Source organism: Vombatus ursinus, unplaced genomic scaffold (genome assembly GCF_900497805.2).
Source record: "Vombatus ursinus unplaced genomic scaffold, bare-nosed wombat genome assembly UNPS02014778.1, whole genome shotgun sequence".
NCBI lineage: Eukaryota > Metazoa > Chordata > Mammalia > Diprotodontia > Vombatidae > Vombatus > Vombatus ursinus.
This window is the reverse complement of record NW_020954556.1, coordinates 57253035-57271228: the sequence shown is the minus strand read 5'-3', so window position 1 is coordinate 57271228 and position 18194 is coordinate 57253035. Positions and strand designations below refer to the sequence as shown.

At 41.3% G+C, this 18194-nt stretch overlaps 2 protein-coding genes across 5 annotated transcripts in view; one reads left to right on the top strand and one right to left on the bottom strand.

Annotated features, from left to right (window-relative positions):
• The window catches only part of DHX57 (DExH-box helicase 57), a 64473-nt gene extending 55462 nt beyond the window's left edge, over positions 1 to 9011 (bottom strand). The window contains exons 1-5 of the mRNA XM_027865257.1: positions 8917 to 9011; positions 5396 to 5474; positions 4872 to 5074; positions 1480 to 1635; positions 497 to 679 (exon numbers count right to left, since the gene is read on the bottom strand). Of these exons, the coding sequence (XP_027721058.1) occupies positions 497 to 679; positions 1480 to 1635; positions 4872 to 5068 (536 nt within the window). The 5' untranslated portion in view covers positions 5069 to 5074; positions 5396 to 5474; positions 8917 to 9011. The remainder of the gene's footprint in view (positions 1 to 496; positions 680 to 1479; positions 1636 to 4871; positions 5075 to 5395; positions 5475 to 8916) is intronic.
• A 104-nt stretch (positions 9012 to 9115) lies between these two features.
• Positions 9116 to 17724, top strand: MORN2 (MORN repeat containing 2). Of its 4 annotated transcripts, XM_027865265.1 has the most exons (5): positions 9225 to 9324; positions 10655 to 10705; positions 11571 to 11677; positions 13179 to 13315; positions 17490 to 17724. In XM_027865265.1, the coding sequence occupies exons 1-5, from the start codon at positions 9294 to 9296 to the stop codon at positions 17590 to 17592; spliced, it is 429 nt and encodes a 142-aa protein (XP_027721066.1). In that variant the 5' UTR covers positions 9225 to 9293; the 3' UTR covers positions 17593 to 17724. The 4 variants fall into 4 exon arrangements, with proteins under 4 accessions (XP_027721069.1, XP_027721066.1, XP_027721068.1 ...); XM_027865268.1 differs by lacking the exons at positions 9225 to 9324; positions 11571 to 11677 and adding an exon at positions 9116 to 9203; XM_027865267.1 differs by lacking the exon at positions 11571 to 11677 and having other exon boundaries at positions 9238 to 9324.
• The last annotated feature ends 470 nt before the right edge of the window (positions 17725 to 18194 follow it).

Genomic DNA, 18194 nt, shown 5'->3' with positions numbered 1-18194 from the left:
ACTCGTATTCTGAGTGCCTGCCACAGCATCTGGCACATAGTAAGGGCTAAATGCTTGCTGACCGATCAAAAGATTGCCTGAAATTTATAGTCTAAACTAACTACACTTCTCTGGGCACTCCCTAGTTTATTAATGTCCTTCCTAAAAAGAACAATGCCCAGAACTGAACATAACACTCCAGACGTGACCAAAGTACAGCAGGACTCTCACCTTCCTTGTCCTGAACACAGGAGTATGCTTCTCAACACAGCCCAAGATTGCATGAGTTTTTTTGGCTGCCCTATCACACTCCTTGCCACCCTTTGCACCCCAAACACTTAAACACTGCGTCTGAATCCAAATCTTCCTGCCTACAAGCTGGCTCTCTACCTGCATATGTGAGGGGGGGACAGAGAGAGGAAGGGAGAGTGGATGACAAAAGATGGAAGGAGGAGACATACATACAAAGAGAGAGGAAAGGAGCAGGGCATGCAGGTGTCCAAGCATAAAAACTTACCTGGCGAGTTTTTGGACTGCAAATGGAGATATTTCAAATTCAGGAATGTGAGGCTTCCCAAGTACAGAGCCAGTAGGTTCCATGGGGTCATGGTTACAAACAAGGGAAGCCTCCCGACTGGCAGACCAGTACTGTTCATCATCACAACAATCAGCCTCTTCTTCTTCCCCAGAAGCACCTCCTCTGACAAAAGAGATATTAACATATTACTGAAATAATAATATAATTTTAGTTTATTTCAAAGAGGAATCTAATCAAATCCTCAGGATGCAGATCGTGACCACTCCAAGGTCAATAAAGCCTTAGTTGACTTGAATAATTTAGCTACCACCCACTCTATTCTTTTCCCTTCTAGAACAACCACCAAAATCCTTATTTCCCCCCAAAAGCTCCTTCCCTTTAATTTGGAACAGGTACTAATGATTGAATTCGAAGGAAAAGGAGCTGTTAATTAACTATACATTAATTCTTGGGATGTGAAATGGGCAATTTCTGTATCTGAAGTTGGGAGTCTTATGCCATTAAAAAAAAAAAAAGGAAAATAACCAAGGCTATGGTGAAAGCCTATGGTGTCAGGAAGATTGTTATGTTATAGGGGGTAAGATGGTGTGGTGGAAAGACCATTGCACTGGAAGTCACAAGATATGGGCTTGATTGCCAAGATCTGCTTCCTACAACCTGGATAATTGTGAGTAAGACATTTTACTTCTGTGGGTCTCAGGATTTTTTATTGTGAAACTAGGGGCTGGATGACTGCCATGGGTCCCCTGAAGTTCTATTTCTATGATTCTTGTGGTCCTATATTTAATGCTCAGGGACTCAAATTCTCCTGCTTAAAGATCAAATTTACTTGTTCCACCACAACTTTCTTTTCAAAGAGAGACACAGAAGCAATTATTGACACAAAAATAAAGCAGTGGATAAGAAGAAATAACTAAAAAGAGTCTGCAAAGGCCTTGGCATAGTCAGATAAAACAACTAACTCGAATCCAGCCTCTGGGTCCTGTCCTTGGAGTTCTCGAAGAAGAGCTTTGACTTTCTCCTGATTCTCAGAAGTCATATGGAGAGTCTGTAAGGGCACTCTGGTTTCAGGCCTCCGTTTTGGGTGTGCTCCTCCTTTGCTAGTGCTGCTGCTAGACCTAAAAAGGAAATCAGACCAGAATTCTACATTTAGCCATGATCTGAGGTTACCTATCCCCCAGAGTCACCCACCACACTTTGCACTAAATGGATTGTCAAGCACCTTACTAAAGAAGACAAAGAAAGTAAAGATAGGGACAGAGGTCTATCTTCCAGGTCCCTGGAGGGGACCAGCTCATTATATTGTCTAGAAAAACCTGACAAGAACATGAACAGTTAAACAGCTGTTTCACGGTTGTTTTCACTAACCCAGTAGGCACAACAGGAAAACACAACTCACTCTATGACTCGAGACTTTGGAAGTAAGAGGTATCATCACTGTTGTTCATCCTTTGTTCACAAAGAGGACCAGTGACATCATAAGGTGATGTCTTGACTTAAGTGTGAATTGGATTTGTGAGGCAGAGCTGCACAAAGTTGTCAGATCATCATTAGTTTATTCTCTAAGGCAGTGGCAGTCTGAAAACAATTAATGGTCTCTCCCTATTTGTCAATGTTAGGTATAACTTGTTATGTGCAACATATTGTAGGATATAAAGGCAAGACTCAGTCTCTGCCCTCAAGGAACTTGCAATCTAAATGAAGAAAAAAGAGGAAAAAACAAATACACAAATAACTGTAAAACGAGAGAATAAAAGTATCATAAAAGAGTACAAATGAAATAATATAAGAGTGTAGAGGAGGAAGAAATCATTCTATTGGGGTATGTTGAAAATTCTTTATGGAATGTCACTTAAACTGACTCTTGAAAAACAGGCTGGATTTCAATTAATGGTAATGTAGAAGGAGAGTATTTCAGGCAGAAGAAAGAACATAAGCAAAGTTGTAGAGGTGGGAAAGAAGGAAATATTCTAGGACCAGTGGGTAGTCCAGTTTGCTTATGTATAGGGCAGTAGTGGGACATAGGGCTAGAAAGATAATGTGAAGTGAACAGTTTATTTTATGTGTCACTTAAATTTTTGTAATGATTCATATTCCTATAGTCCTTTAAAGTATACAAAGTGCTTTCCAAATAATAACTCTAGGAGTATCATTATTTCCATTTTAGCAGTGAGGAAACTGAGTCTCAGCTAGACAGCAATTTGTCCATTCTCATACGACTGGCACCAGAGCTAGCATGGTCTGAATCTAGCTCTTCTGGCTCTAGGTCCGCTGCTGTGTTCACTACAATAGACTGCCTCTCTGACCACTGATGCTTTTTGATTGGTAGGGAAGCTGTGATTTCAGGACTATTCTGGCAGTAATGTGCTGGATGGATTGGAGGAGGGATAAATTACAGACAGAAGAATGTTAGAATCCTATTACAAGAATCCAGATAAAAGGTGATGAGACCTATAACCAGGTGGTGGCCGTGAGAATCAACAGGAGGTAAAACACATCAGAGAGGTATTAATGTTAGCAGAACTGATTTCTAATGGTTCACAGAAAATATAAGTAGGATATTCTCGGCCTACTATTCTGTACCAGGTGTGAGTCTGCAAGGAGATGAATTCTGAAGGCACAAATAAAAAACATTCTGATGAGGAAGAAAAAGGGAAATTGTCTAAAGAGACTGCTATAGATAAAAAGGGAAGTCATCAACCAGCCTAGAGAATGATACAGAAGAGAGAAGCAAGGGCAAGTGAACAAGAGTTAATACAAAAGCATAACATGGTCCTGTAAGTTCAAAACAAGCTGACATAGGAAAGGAAATCTAAGAACAAAAAGGAAATTTTTCTCGCTCTAATGGGGAAAAAAGTAAAATCAAAGAAGACACAGGATTACTGCTTAGAACAAATGGGATGATGATTACAGAAGATGAGAAGGTTGAACTAATCAATAATTATTTTGCTTCCATTTCTTTGCCAGGAGAACTAAAAACAAAACAAAACAAAAACAAAAAACAAAAACCCAGAATAAAGATGACTAATAAGGGGAAGAGTCCTTGAAATTCCTTGGAAGATGATAGAGTAATTGATTTCCTAGAAACAGCTCTTCTCTAGTACACCAAATAATACAAATAACACCCCACCCCCAAATTCAGAAAAGTCAATAATGATAAATGAAAGAATCTGGCACAAAATAATTCTTACAAGAAAAACAGAAGGCTAATTCATTAGTTTGTCCCTCTAAGAACTCCAACTGTTGTAGGTTCCCCTTCCTGATTTGACAGCCTAAGCACTGACTGAGAAAAATCAGGATTGTAGGTAGGTAGGTGGATGAAACAAATTAGGATTTCAAAGGAAAAAGGTCTCAACCCTTCATTAATCAATTTTATTGGTCACAGAAAAGCCTTTTGGATGAGGGGAAGAAAAAGTAGAAACACTAGTGACTGGTCAGGGCTGGTCAGACGTGGGCAGGATACTTTCAATTTCTTCCCTGGTCGTTAGGTGCGGTGGACTAAGGATAGAACACTGGGAGGCAGCTCGTGGAGGGAGGAGTGGTAGCTGGACAGAGCCAGCAGAAAGGGATTGATCTGGCAGTCAGGTGAAGTGACTGACTGAGGGTGGGGTAGAGAGAGAAGAAAGGTAAGACAAAGGTCTTTTAATGAAACCTCCAAGTAGAATTGATCTCTTCACCCTTAAATTTCTCACAGCACTTTGTTTGGATCTCTTGTTTGTCTTTGTAATGATAGTTGTTTGTGAACATGTCTTATCCCTTCTATTAAGTTGTATGACCACTGAGGGTAAGGACTGTTCTTTCTTTATTTTTTTTGTAGCCCAAATACCTAGAAGGAGCCTAACAAACATTTGTTGAACGAAAATATTTACTGATATCCAGCAATACCTAAAAAACAACTTTCAAATCCTCTTGTCAGCTAGCCTGTCTCAGAAATGTACTATTCCCAGAACACAGCATTTCAATTTACCAACACCCAAGCACCTTTTTTGCAAAAAAGGATAACTGCAGTTTTATACTTCAACTAATCAATTAATAAGCATTTATTAAGTACCTAGTATATGCCAGGTTGGGGCGGGGAGGGAAGAGGGGAATGGTAAGGGACAACACATGAAGGGACATAAGGATAAAATGGGGACAAAAATAAAACAGTCCCTGCTCTCAAGGAGCTTACATTCTATCACATATATTTAAATAGAATCTTAGGTTGATGCTTTTCTGTATTTACATAAGTTTAAGAAAACATTAACTTATATTTATTGACACTCTCTCACACATCTGTACTTTATACTCAAGTTGCTTTATACTCATGCAACTGAAATTGTTCCCAGATTTAAAACTCCAAAAGGATAATGACCTGGATGAAACTCCTGGTTCACCAAAGACACAAAAATCATCTCCATCATCCCAAATTTTACTTGAGCCTTTTCTACTGCCACTGGTTTGAGATTTATTAGCATGACTCTTGCCACCTCGTCCTCCTCCTCCACCTTTTCCACCACCTCTTCCACCTCCTTTGTTTGGCTTTCCTTTTCTTCTCACAAAAGAGCTCATTTTTCCCTAAAAGGAGGGAAAATAAAATTAGTATTATTTCAAGGCTTCTTACCATAAGCATTTGCATAATCTGTTTAGCTAAATTACATGTACATATTGTTTTATCCAAATCTGAAATAGGATTCACCACATGATTCCTATTAAGAAAGGAACCCTAAAATACTTTAAAAAATTACATTTACAAACTTTAATTTCCATATAACTTCTCAGAAACAGAGAAGCAACATGGCTTTGTGGACATAGAGATGGCTTTGGGGTCAAGAAGACCTGAGTCCAAATCCTATGTCGACATATACTGGTTGTGTAACCCTAGGGTGAGTCACTTACCCTCTTGATGTTCAAGGCAGCTAAGACTAGAAGGTGTCAATCTGCATTGGTAGAAGGAGTTTCCTCATGTAGGAGTTCCCTATACCAAAGAAATTGCATGTTCATGCCTCATATCTTTTCATAAACATATTTACTATGTGAATGGTCATTTACATATGTAAAGTAGACATTCTCCCCAAATTAGAAATAAGTTAAAAGTAAATTTCGCAAGGATATTTTTATTATTTCCTACTTTGAAAATTATTTTATTCCAACATCATCTTAAAGAGTTTGCTGAACTTTAAGACAGCCATCTCACTGTGTTTAAGGTCTACTGACAGTAACAAAATCATACTCTATGGACAATAACACTCTCATCTGCATATCTTTACCATATTTACACCCGCTGTATTCCTAATTCCAAAGTTTTAAAATGTCGTAACTAAAGCAAAATAAAGTCAACCAGATTTTAGACTCAAGATCATTTTTCTGCTGCAGAGCAACAACCCCACCAACCCAAATGAAAATTCCTATTACAAGAGACTTCTGGCTCCTGTTTGCAGCCTTGATCCAAGAACAACACGAGGATGGAGTAAAATTCCCTCACCTTCTTTGCAAAGAGACAGATATATACAAATTACACAAAGGTAAGGTCAAGAAAAGCTCCAAAGCAGCAAGCACTCAACCATGGGATTCTCTGGTTTTTCTAAAGACAATTTATCAATCCCCCAAAATTCATTCTTCTGGTCAAAAAAAAAGTGGGGAAAAAAAAAGTCTTCCGAAACTGACTTAACAGCTCTATACATCAAGAATCCCTCTACTGTCCATTTGTATTTAAACATAAAAAAGCATTAAGTAAAGCAAGCAGGTGCTATACAATAATATGAACAAGGAAGATGATTAAAAGGGATCCTAGAATATGACAGAAATATACATAGAGAAATATTCCATTTACAACCTCACTTCAGCATGTCAATCATGGATAATGTACCACCAGTTTTTGTTCTTCTTCAGCCAGCACATCAATTGAGTTCACTGTGCCAAATTTTATACTAATAAAAGGCTAACACTGACCATAAGTTTTGATAAAAACCATCAAACTGAGGAATAAGACCAGTGAGAAGTATGTGCTTTCCTTCTGTGGGGCCTGTAGATTTACCAACTATGTGGATTTCCATTCCTGTGGTATGTGAATTATAGTTAGGCAAGCTAGTTGTGAAGTGGATAGAAGAATGCTAGGAGTCAGGAAGATCTGAGTTCAAATGTGGCCTCAGACTCATACTAGCTAATGTGGCCGGGCAAGTCACTTAACCTCTGTTTGCCTCAGTGTCTTGAACTGTAAAATGGGGATAATAATAGTACCCACCTCCCAGGATTGTTGTGAGGATCAAATGAGATAATACTTGTAAAAACGTCTGACAGTGGTTGGCACATAGTAGGCACTATATAAATACTTGTTCCCTTCCTTTCTACCCTACCCCTGTTACCATTGCTAAAGTTAACACAGCAAAGGGGGTAAGATCTCAGTATCAATCAGCTCCTTTAGCATGATCAGTTGCAGTGTTGTGGTAGCATTAGTCTGTATACTACCTGACCACTGCTTCCAAAGATTCAAAATTAAGATCCTGGACTTATCATAGGATCAAAAGATTATAGATTCAGAAATGTAAGGACCCTTGGAAGTCATTAAGTAAAATCCCTCATTTTGCAGATGGGGAAACTGAGGCTGAGGGAGGTAAAGTGACTTGCCCAGAGTCACACAGCTCATAAGCATCTGAGGCAGGATTTGAATTCACATCATCCTGATTCCAGGTTCATACTCTTATCTATTTTTCGACCAGCTGCCCCAAAATCTCTGTCCACTGTGTCACTCTGATGGTAGGCACTACCTGCATTGCCTTTTCAAGATCAGGGTGATTGATCTGTTTGAAGTCCTCCCAGCCCCTCACACCCCCCCCTTCCCTATGATTTGGTTCCCCATGAAACCTCTGGGTATAGCGCCTCAGAGCTACCAGAGCTTAACTCTTGAATCAGTTTCCCTAGAACAACAGTGGCTAATGGCAGTATCTGCCTTGGGATTCAAGGACACTGCTACCCAAGGCACTGATGGAAGTCCACATTTTGGCCTTTTGAAATTCACAAAGTCATCCTCTGATGGAGGGTTGGGAGTAGAAGAATGAACCTCCTACTCCCAAGTGAACCCCTTTCAGGTACTTGGCCAAAGCTGTGCCACCACTAGGCTAGCCTACTACTGGAATGCCCAACTCCAAATCAGGTAGCCTTTATATCTAAAGCTTCACAGGGTTTGATTAGATCTCTTCAATCAACCACAAAACATTGCCTATGTAGTGCCATCTGCTTTCATTCAGTGACTCAAGTATTCCATTTCCCCCAAATTAATGCTTTGTCTGTTCTAGTTTACACGACTGAGAGGTTCAACAGAAGTGTCCCAGAATTGTTCATACCTAGTTCATGCCTTTGACTGATTCTATAACTCATTTAATAAAGTGAGTTAATCAGGGTATAGAGCAACTTGTTAGTGGCATTAATTGAAGTTTTGAGGTGTCACACTCTTCTTACACCTTACATAACTCTCCCCACACATTACCTTCTCACATTATTCCTAGACTTGGAAATAAAGAGCTATAAACATACCCTATAACTCACATATACATACTATATTATCCAATCTATTTTAATCAGAGTATCAGATTCACATTACATTTTCTTACATTCTAGACACAAAAGGAAAAGATTTCTAATCCTTAGGTTTTAGCATTAGAAATTACCTTTTAAAATATGTTATGCATGACTTCACACATATAATGGCTATCATATTGCTTACCTCCTCAATGAGTGGGGGAGGGAGAGAATTTGGAACTCAAAATTTAAAAAAAAAATGTTTAAAAAAAAAAAGCTATTACCCCCTAGTTCATACCTAGGCTTGGTCTACCATTATCCCTTAACTGGGGGTGGGGGGTGGTTAAAGATTATTTAAACCAATCCCTTAATTTTAAAGACAAAGAAGCTAAGACTCGGTGTTCAGTGTGTGAAGTCACCCAGTGAGTGGCAGAACCGGTACTGGAACCTAGATTTACCCACTCCAAACTCAGGGTTCTTTGCACGGCACCTACCCCCTTCTATCCTCGCTCCCTTCCTCGTAATACCCCTACATTTCTAGGCACACGATGGAACCCCTTCCACATCTGCCTCCCCCTCCCCTCCCCTTTCTCCCTCCCAGGAGCCCATTTCTACTCTCTTCGGGATGGAGATGACCATCCAGAAAGCCCAGCTTTACCTTAAATCTGCCGGAGAACCCCTCGGTCCCCCTTCATCCCACACCACCGGGATCCTGGCCCTCCCCGCATCCCCCCCAGAAAAGGATGTCGCACCACCCTCCCCCCAAGACCGGCAGCGACGGCCTGCGACCAAGCGCAGGCTCAGACCCGACAGTCCTCAGCCCTCCCGAGGTCGAGCGGCAGCGCCCACGACCTGAGGGCTGCTGCTGCGGCGGCAGGAGTCTGGTCTCCCTATCCGCTTACCTCGCCCCGGGTGCGGGAGGAGGCAGACAGCTCGATCTCTGAGGCTGTCCGGGGCGAGGACCAGCTTCGGATAGGCCGCTGTCCCCGGGCGGTGCTGGTCCAGCCCCCTCACGACCCCGCCGCCTCCTGATTGGCTCCTCCGCGGAGGGCGGTACCTCGGCACTTCCACTTCCGGGTAAGAAGCGCGGTTGGGGGTAGGGAGGGCGTCTCCCTGACGACCGGGGCGCGCGTCTGGCCGGACTTCTCCCCGGGTGGAGCCAGTTTGAGGCCGCACCAGAGGCGGCTCGGTGGGCTGCGGGTGTGGGGAGTGGGTGTGGGAGGGGGTGATCCAGTAGCCGCCGCCGCCGAGCGTCCGGAAATCTTTGCCCCTCCTGAAAATGAACGAGGTGCCGGCAGAAGAGTTCAAAGGTGGCCGGGGTGGGGGCGGGGGCTGCCCCTACCTCCAGCCTTCCCCCTATTTACCGCATGACAGTGGACAAATCGCTGGGCCGCCCCGGGCCTCAGTTTCCCCAACTGTTAAATTGAGGGAGGTGAAGTTGAGCTAGATGAGGGAACCTTTAGCTGCTACAGGTTCACGACCCCTCCGGCCTCAGTTGCCATATTTGTAAAACAGAGCCGGTTGGACCGAGTAATACAGCGGGGGGGGGGGGGGGGGCCTACAACTGCTGCGACAACTCCTCTGCGGGCTCTGTCTTTGCTGGTGTGTCCGTGGGGTGCCCAGGAAAGGGTGTGCCAAAGCTGAGTGCCCGCAGTGCCACCAGAGAAGGATTATCTTTGTCCCGAGGGGTACCATGGAGCCAGAAGGGCATCTAGGCCAATCCCCTCGTTTCCAGAGGAGGAAACTGAGGCCCAGAAAGGTTGAGCCATCTTGCCAAGGTAACACACAGGCAGGGGAGAAGAGCTGGAATTTAATTCCACAGTCTCTGTGTTGTATCATGACATCTCCAAAATACAATCACTTTAATTTTAAAAAGAATGCATACTGTGCTGAACTGTTAGGCATGGGTAGATTGTGAACTGGAGCATACAACTGTGGAGGTGTTTGGAATCAATATGGGTGCAGAATGAGGTGGGAATTAGGGAAAGAAAGGAAAGGTGGGGTGGGTAAAGCCTTTTTGGTGAAATGGAAAGAGATGTAAAGGTAGTGTGATGTAATGGAAGAGGCCCTGGACGTGTAGTTAGTACCTGGGTTCAAATTCTGTATAGTTACCACTGTCAGACCTGAGGCAAATCATTTAGTTATCTCTGGGCCTCTGCCTCCTCAGTTATGGAAATAATGAGGTTGAACTAGAAGACCTCTCAGATGTTTGCCGCTCTACATTCAATAAAATAGTTGGGGAATGGGAGTTGTGCTCAGAATATTCCAATATATATCTACCCATCTATTAACAAAAGCTCAGCATAAGCCTCTGTCTTTAATATTCTCCACTCTACTCCTATGAGTCTAATCAGGAGGACACTTTGCAGGTGGTTTTGTGATAGGTCTCAAATGGAACTTTGAAATTGTATAGATATGTAAACAAAAGGCAAGAGACTTGAAATAGCTTGATGGATGACTGGAACCTAGGTGGATGTGTTGCATTATTTCTCTGCACTAACCAAGTAGATATCAAAGACACTCCAAATCATGGTGATATTGCTGTGATAAGATATAGTGGGTCAATGTGTGCTAATTGTGATATATCTTGTGATAAGAAAATCTTCAAGCTTAAATAATATTTGTTCTTTCTAAAAACAGACCCAGAAGTATATAAAATATGCTATATATTTCCAAATGGAGACAAATACGGTAAGAATTTCTTTAAATTACTTTTTATGTAAGTAAATATTAAATGACAAATAAAAACTGAGAGCCACATTTTTTTGTAACACTTGTATTAAACATTTTAATTCTTAAACATAATGGATTTCAGTAGCCCCCAAATTAATCACCTAGGAGCCAGTCTTTTGGAACATAAAGCACAGAAGTCAAAGTAGAAGATTAAAAGTTTTTGTTTGTTTGTTTGTTTGTTTGTTTAGTATAGTAGAATATAGTAAGTGGTTTAGTATAGTAGAATATAGTAAGGCTTAGGAGTTGAATTATTACAAATGGTCTGAAAATCCATATGTGCACCAAAAATTATCATTTTATCATATATTGGCACAGTGATTAGAGCAAAAGACTTAAAGTAAGAAAAGACCTGAGTCTGAATACTACCTCAGACAGTAGCTAGGTGTGACCCTGGGCAAGTCAATATCTCTGTGCCTTACTTTCCTCATTTGTAAAATGTGGGTAATAATAGCCTCTATCTCATAGGATTGTTTGATGTGTCAAATGAGTTCATATTTGTAAAGTGCCTTGTAAAACTTAAAGCCCTACATAAGTACTATTATTATTATTATGTAACTACTATCATGTGAGGGTTTAAAATGTTTTAGCCATTAAAAAGGGCATACCCAAATAGGAACCCCTTAGGTGGAAAATGCACTGGGCTTCCAGAATTTGAGCCTTAGGCTCTGATGCTGACTTCCAGACCTTGGACAGATCATGTACTACACCTCAGACCCATGGGACAGAGAGGGCTAGAAGAAGAGGTTCATTAAGGCACAAAATGCACATTCTGCCAAAACACTTTATGTTTGCATCCAATCTTGGATATTTTTTCTTGTTTTAGAGGGTGACTGTACGAGAATATCTCCTGGAGTCTTTGAAAGAAATGGAGCAGGGGTTCATACCACCCCCAATGGAATAACCTATGTAGGGGCCTGGAAAGATGACAAAGTAATACAAGCTCTTTTCACTTGTAATTAGTATGCTGTTATTAGTAGAGTACTCAGCATGGGTAAATAATCCTAGTGTGTGGAGCGCTGCATGTGATATCTAAAGCTTAAAGACAATCGAACTGTATTGTATGTGGCCACAGACACACATGAATGCTCTCAAGAAAGGGGTTGTCCTGTTTTTGTGAGAGGTAAAATAGAACTAGAATAATCTGCTAATCAGATTACTGAAATTAAGCGCAAACTAGATTAAACTAGCACACTCGGGTGGATGGCGGACTTGTATCTGTACTACATGTAGCACCCCTTTTGGGGCACTCCTGCTGCATATACTGACAGCTGGCTGACTGAGTCCGAAGAGAGCAGCTGCTCCTGACTGCTTTTAGGGTGCTATCCAGTAATGCTGATGGAGTGTGGTTTCCAACTCTGTCCTGAATTTTTCCCTTTTGTGTACTCTTCATTATCACTCAACTAACTGAAACTCCATTAGCTTTGGACTTACTGAGAAGGCAGATACAGAAGAATCAATGCAGAACATTCCCTTTAAACCTGAGGCACCTACCTCCTTTGCATTCACAAAGTCCTGCTGGAAATACAGATTCAACCTTGAAATGCAGTGTTAGTGAGGTGCACGTATTAGAGAACACACATGGCCAGTGTGTATTGGCCTGGCCCTGGAGGTCCCTTTCTTCTTTGTGGAGTGCTCATGAAATTTCTTCTAGGTATAGTTCTTTTTTGGGCACTGAGGGTTAGTGCCTTGATAAGATCCATAGCTACCACTCTTTCTCTCACTAAGGCTCACAATCTGTCTCTTTTTGTAGTCAGCCACCACTACTTCAGGGATTACTGCCGCTGGCTATTCCCATTTCAGAATACTCCTAAGATGAGGAAAGAATAAACACAAATGGAACCAAGGCAGTGACATGTGGCAAGCAGGTTGAGGAATGAGGCCAGATCCCCCTCCCCCACCCGACACTTCAAAGTAGTTGCCCTCTTAGGAAAAGAGATTGGGAGAGGCCTGGATCACAGCTTTTTAATGCAATTTTGAAATAGCTCCTGAATCATCATCAGTTTTTCCAGTTCTGAAGCCAATTAGAAGAGTTGGCTCAAAAAGAGCTCCCCAAAGTTTTCATGTGGTTTCATCTGAAGCAGACAAAAAGTACCTGAGCATACTCTAAGGCCTGGGTCCTTGGAAGTATTGTTTTTTTTTTAATAAAAACTTTATTTGTATTTAAACATAATTGGTTTCCCTTGTAATTCTATGTATTTTATGCACCTGAAAACATTGTTCTGAGAAGGGATCTGTAGACTTCACCAGACTGCTAAAGAGGACCCTAACACAAAAAAAGTTAAGAACCTTTGCTTTAAGGACTGAAACCAGGCAGAGAATATCTGCAAATGCTTTACGAACTGGCCCTCGTTGGTCAGTCGCCCTCATAGTTATATAAGATCTGGGAATGCCTATGAAAACAAGTCACTAGTTTTCCTTTTTATCTAAACAGATGAATGGAATCGGAAGACTTGAGCATTTTTCAGGAGCAGTATATGAAGGAGAGTTCAAGGACAACATGTATCACGGAATAGGGACTTATACATTCCCAAATGGAGCAAAATACACCGGAAGTTTTGTAGAAAACAGGTGAAATTTTCAAAAATGTAATATTCTAGTTAAACCATATTATTACTGCTTTTTCCTTTCAGAGTTGTTATTTTTCAGCTGTGTCTAGCTTTTTGTGACCCTGTCGACTATAGCATGCCAATACTATCCATGGGGTTTTCTTGGCAAAGATACTGGAGTGTTCGCCATTTCCTTTTCTAGTGGATTTAAGGCAAACAGAGGTTAAATGACTTGCCCAGGGTCATACAGCTAGTAAGTGTTTGAGGTCAGATTTGAACTGAGGTCTTCCTGACTCCAGGCCCAGCCCTCTATTCACTGAGCCACTTAGCTGCATTTCAGAGTAGTTTCTTTAAATATCACACCTACATAAAATATAATCTTTTAAAATAAATTAAGTTTCCAAGCATTGTTAGTCTTATTTGAGAGAAGACCAGAGAGGGAAAGACCAAAACAGGAATTATGCTTTGGGTTTCCAAAAGGAAATATACTTTAAATTGCATTTCTTTAATTTTAATTTCTTTACTTATTATTTATTCATGCCTTCCATGTTGAGTGCAGAACTTTTTTCATTACAAATCTGACCTGACTTTTTTTTCAGGTTTTCCCTTTCTTCTTTTGCATCGATGCTTGAGTCTGGAGTAAAGTGTCAGCCTTACTTCTAACTCCTCACATGACATCAGGATAATTACTTAAACTTTCTGTACTTTAATTTCTTCATCTATAAAATGGAGGTAATAATACTTAACCTACCTGGGGAAGATTATGGCGATCAAATGAGATAATATCAAGAGAACACACTGAAAAAACTAAAAATCTGTGTGTTGCATGATAAATATGATACTTAAAGGCAGTTTAACTGTAGAGTAGATGTCTACACCGACATAGAATGTGGGAATTGGAGTCAAGAAGAACTGGATTCTGATCTCCCAGTTCTGTTCTGTTACGTCCTGATTGCCGCTGGCCACTTCCCACCCTTAGTCCTATCTAGACTCCATTCTCTCTCGGCCGTGCGGTCCGGGTCCCTGGCGTACTGTTCACCCCGGCTTCCTGGCCACTCCCATCCAGATCCTCATTAGACCCCTCCTCCAGACACCCCCCAGACTTCTTGGCCACTCCCGGATCCCTCCTACAGTTTTTTTGTTTATAAGATTCATCTCGTCTCCATTAAAGTGCTCAGATTCTTAAAATCTGGCCCTCTTGCATTAGCAATACAAACACTTAGATTCCTTAAGAGTCTGGCCAATATGGCAGATGTTCTAATAAACCTTGTCTTTGGCTGGGGAAACAAAAAAAAGAGCTAGGTTCAAATTCCACCTCTGACGCTTGCTGTGTGACTACAAGCAAGTCACTTAACCTCTCTGGGCCTCAGTTTCCTCATCTATAAAATGAGGGAGTTGGACTCAAAGGACCTCTAAGTTCCCTCCCATCTCTTAAGTATATGGTTCTGTGATCCATATGATGGCTCTTTGCAGAGGGATTGTCCTATTCTTTTGGAAATCGAGTGAGATAAAATAGATGTATAATGAGATAAAATGTAATGAGATAATGAGATAAAATAATATGTAATGTGCTATTGAAATTAGGAGCAAATTAGGTTAAACTAGCACACTTGGGCAAGTGATAGACTTGCAATTTAAAGAAGCATAAAAAGAACATGTAAAACCAGCAACACTCATTTGTGAGGTGTAGATGGATTTGATTTGTTTTGATGTTTGCAGATGTTTCATACATGTTCTCTAAAGTGGAGCAGCATAGTAGATATTTGTTAGAATATAATCAGTGATTTCATTTTGTCGTGTTTAGCTTTTCAGGAACACTCCCCTGCTAAGCTCTTCTTCTGTTGGTTATGCTTGTGTGTACAGCTCATATGAAGTGGGAGATTCGTGCAGTTTTCTGAGAAATTCAGATAAAAAACTACTGTCACCTAAAATATTCTGATAATTGAGGTCCAATCATGGAACTTACACAAACTTTTCAGTTTACTTTATGAGGTTCCTCTATGGCTACGGCTGGTGATAGCATTTTTTTTTTTTTTATCTTTTGGAAAGATGTGAGCAAAATAAGTTAGATTACAAGTTATAAAAATAGGACCTTTTAAAGTATATATTTGCATATTGAAAAATAATAGCAAGTTTTAAAAGAACAGGGTTCCACAAGGCAAACTCTCGCCTCCAATCTTATGGCATCCTATTGGAAAGAGAATGGTTCAAGCCAGCTTTGGTGAAACCAAATGAAAAAATCTTAATTTTTTTTTTTTAATTTAAGAAAATCCCTCTAAATATTTTAGTAATGAAAAGACTATTTAGGTGAACCCATGGCCCAGGGACTGTTTTTTCATGAACCGGGTTAAATCTTGGGAACATCTCTCATATAAATCTCTATCTGGCTCATGCTCCCATGTCAGGATTTCCCCTGGGAGCATCACTATGTAGCTCATGACTAGGTCACCATGACAAAAGGAAAAAGTCACTTAGGTCCTTGGCAGCACTCCAGTTGCATTAAATATAGCACTAGCATTATTTACCTTGACAAAGCTCACAAAAGAAGGGACTTGCACAAACAGTTAAAACCACTTTTCTTAGCTCTGTGGTGAGCCTCCACAGCCCCCAAGGGGTAGCATACTTTGCTGGGACTAAGGGCCCTGCACAAGGGAAGCACCCAGGTCACTAGAAAGTCAAGCAGCCCTCCCCCATGGTGAGCCCCAGGGGATCCCCCAGGGACTGACACAGTCCTCCAGACTTAACACAGGTGGTTAAGACTCCCAACAAGAGGGTAGCATTCTGGCATTGCGACAGAGTCTGTTCTTTCCTCCTGGATCCTCCCAGAGAAGGGTTCGCTCATCCATGTAGTCTCTTCAGCTCCACCTGGGCTGCTTTGTCCCAGCGCTCCCTCCCTTGGTCTAGGACTCTTCCTGTTCTCAGCAGGAGGTTTGTAGCCCAGGAACTCCTTCTCTGGATCCAGAAGAGTTACTCTTTGAATTACTCTGCCTGCCCCGGAGCTCCTCTCCACTTCCACTGGCTCCTGTTTCCGTAGCTCCTGGCTCAGAACTCCTTGCCCTTCCTCCTTCTCCGCCGGTCGTGCTGCCTGGGTGTCTCCTCTCCTGAGATTATGTGGTTCCTTAGAGAAGGGCCACTGTCACATGGCTGGGCAGGCTTCCCCCAAAGATGTCAGTCTGTGTATCACTGACTTCTTTTCTGATTGGCTCAGCTCTGATTCTGTTTCGGTCCATAGCTTTCTAGACCTCATTTCAAAGACTAGTCCAAGGGTATACGACCAGCCATAACTCAGTCTCATCCTCAGATGTGATGTGGAAGGACCCAGAATGCCCAGGACAAATTGAGTTTATACTTTACCATGAGTTAGATGAGTTCATATTATCAAGAGGATTTTACCACTTCTTAAGGAGACACAAGAAGCGTTCAGGATTTTCTCTCCTCTGCCCACCCCCACCCTCCCATTAGGTGACCAAGTTACTGGCTACAGATTCAAGAGAGAGCTAACCTTGAGTTCCCAGGGTCTGCTCCTTTCTACAGCTCTTCATTGCCAGACTCTTCCTTTTTCCGTTGCCAGAGATGCTGCTCCTGTATTTTTACTCTATATTTTTGTCTGTCTGTAGTGTGCCTTGAACTCTTTCTAGCTGCCTCTTCCTCCAGCTGACTCTCTGATGAGCTGTTCCCTGGGTGAATAGCTCTGATGCTACATGCCTTTGGGGCGAAGCAGGGTAGGAGGAAGGGGAGAGAAAATCCTATCTTCCCTCGAAGAGCTTAGTTCTTCAGGTACTAGCTCCTGCCTCCATTCACCTAAACTGCTAACTTTTCCAGGGCTTGGCTGTTTGAAATCCTACAAGGATTTGTCCCATTTTTTGATCATTTAATGAAATCCTTTTCTTCTGACTAAATCAGAGCTGTGTTCATACTTGAAGGGATAATAGGATGTTAACACATCAGAAACTCATTAGCTGTCTATATCCCATTTATCAGCTATGCTGAGGGACAGGGAGCTGGCTGGAATAAAATCCTGGAACCCTGCACTAATCTCACACTTTGATATCAAGCCAGAGTTTGAAACAGGAAAGAAACAAGGGTCTGGGGTCCAAAGTGCATCAGTTACGCCAGCAGTGCTTTACTCATCAAGTGAACAGATCCTTCTGAACAGAGTACATCATATTAACTACCTTACATTTTTACTGTTTCAGGGTGGAAGGTAAGGGAGAGTATACTGACATTCGTGGATTGGAATGGAGTGGTACCTTTCATTACACAGCGGCGCCGGGGCTGAAACTGAAGCTACAGATGTAGAAGGTCTCTAAACTAAAGTACAAACGTTCAAGTTGATGTTAATCTTAAGCAATTATGGCCGAATGTTTCCCTTAAAAGTTTCATACGCTAGTTACTGTACTGTGAGTTAGCCAATAAAATCATCCATCCATTTCTCCGTTTGCAACTTTATTTTCAGAGTTTAAAAGATAGTTTGAAATAAATTCTGAGAGGGTTCCCATCAGTTAAGGAATGGCTGAAGAAATTGTGGCATAGGAATGTCAGGAAATATTGCACTATAAAAATGGACAAATATGAGCAATTCAGAGAACCCTGGGAAAACTTATATGAATTAACAAAGCGTGGAAAAAATAGAAATGAGAACAACATATACAATGGCAACATTAATGTAAATGATACCAGTCCAAGTAAGGCTGAGCTTCGGTGAATGCGGCATATATTGGGAAGTGATACATATACACACACATATATGCCTATAGATGTATGCATATATATCTTTAAAAGCATGAATGAACAAAAAGTATTAATTGGGAGAAACATTTTAAAAGTTGCAGGAAGCCTAACTTGAAACAGCCTGTTCTAATAAACCAAATATATAACATAGTGGAGAGCTGTTTCTTAAA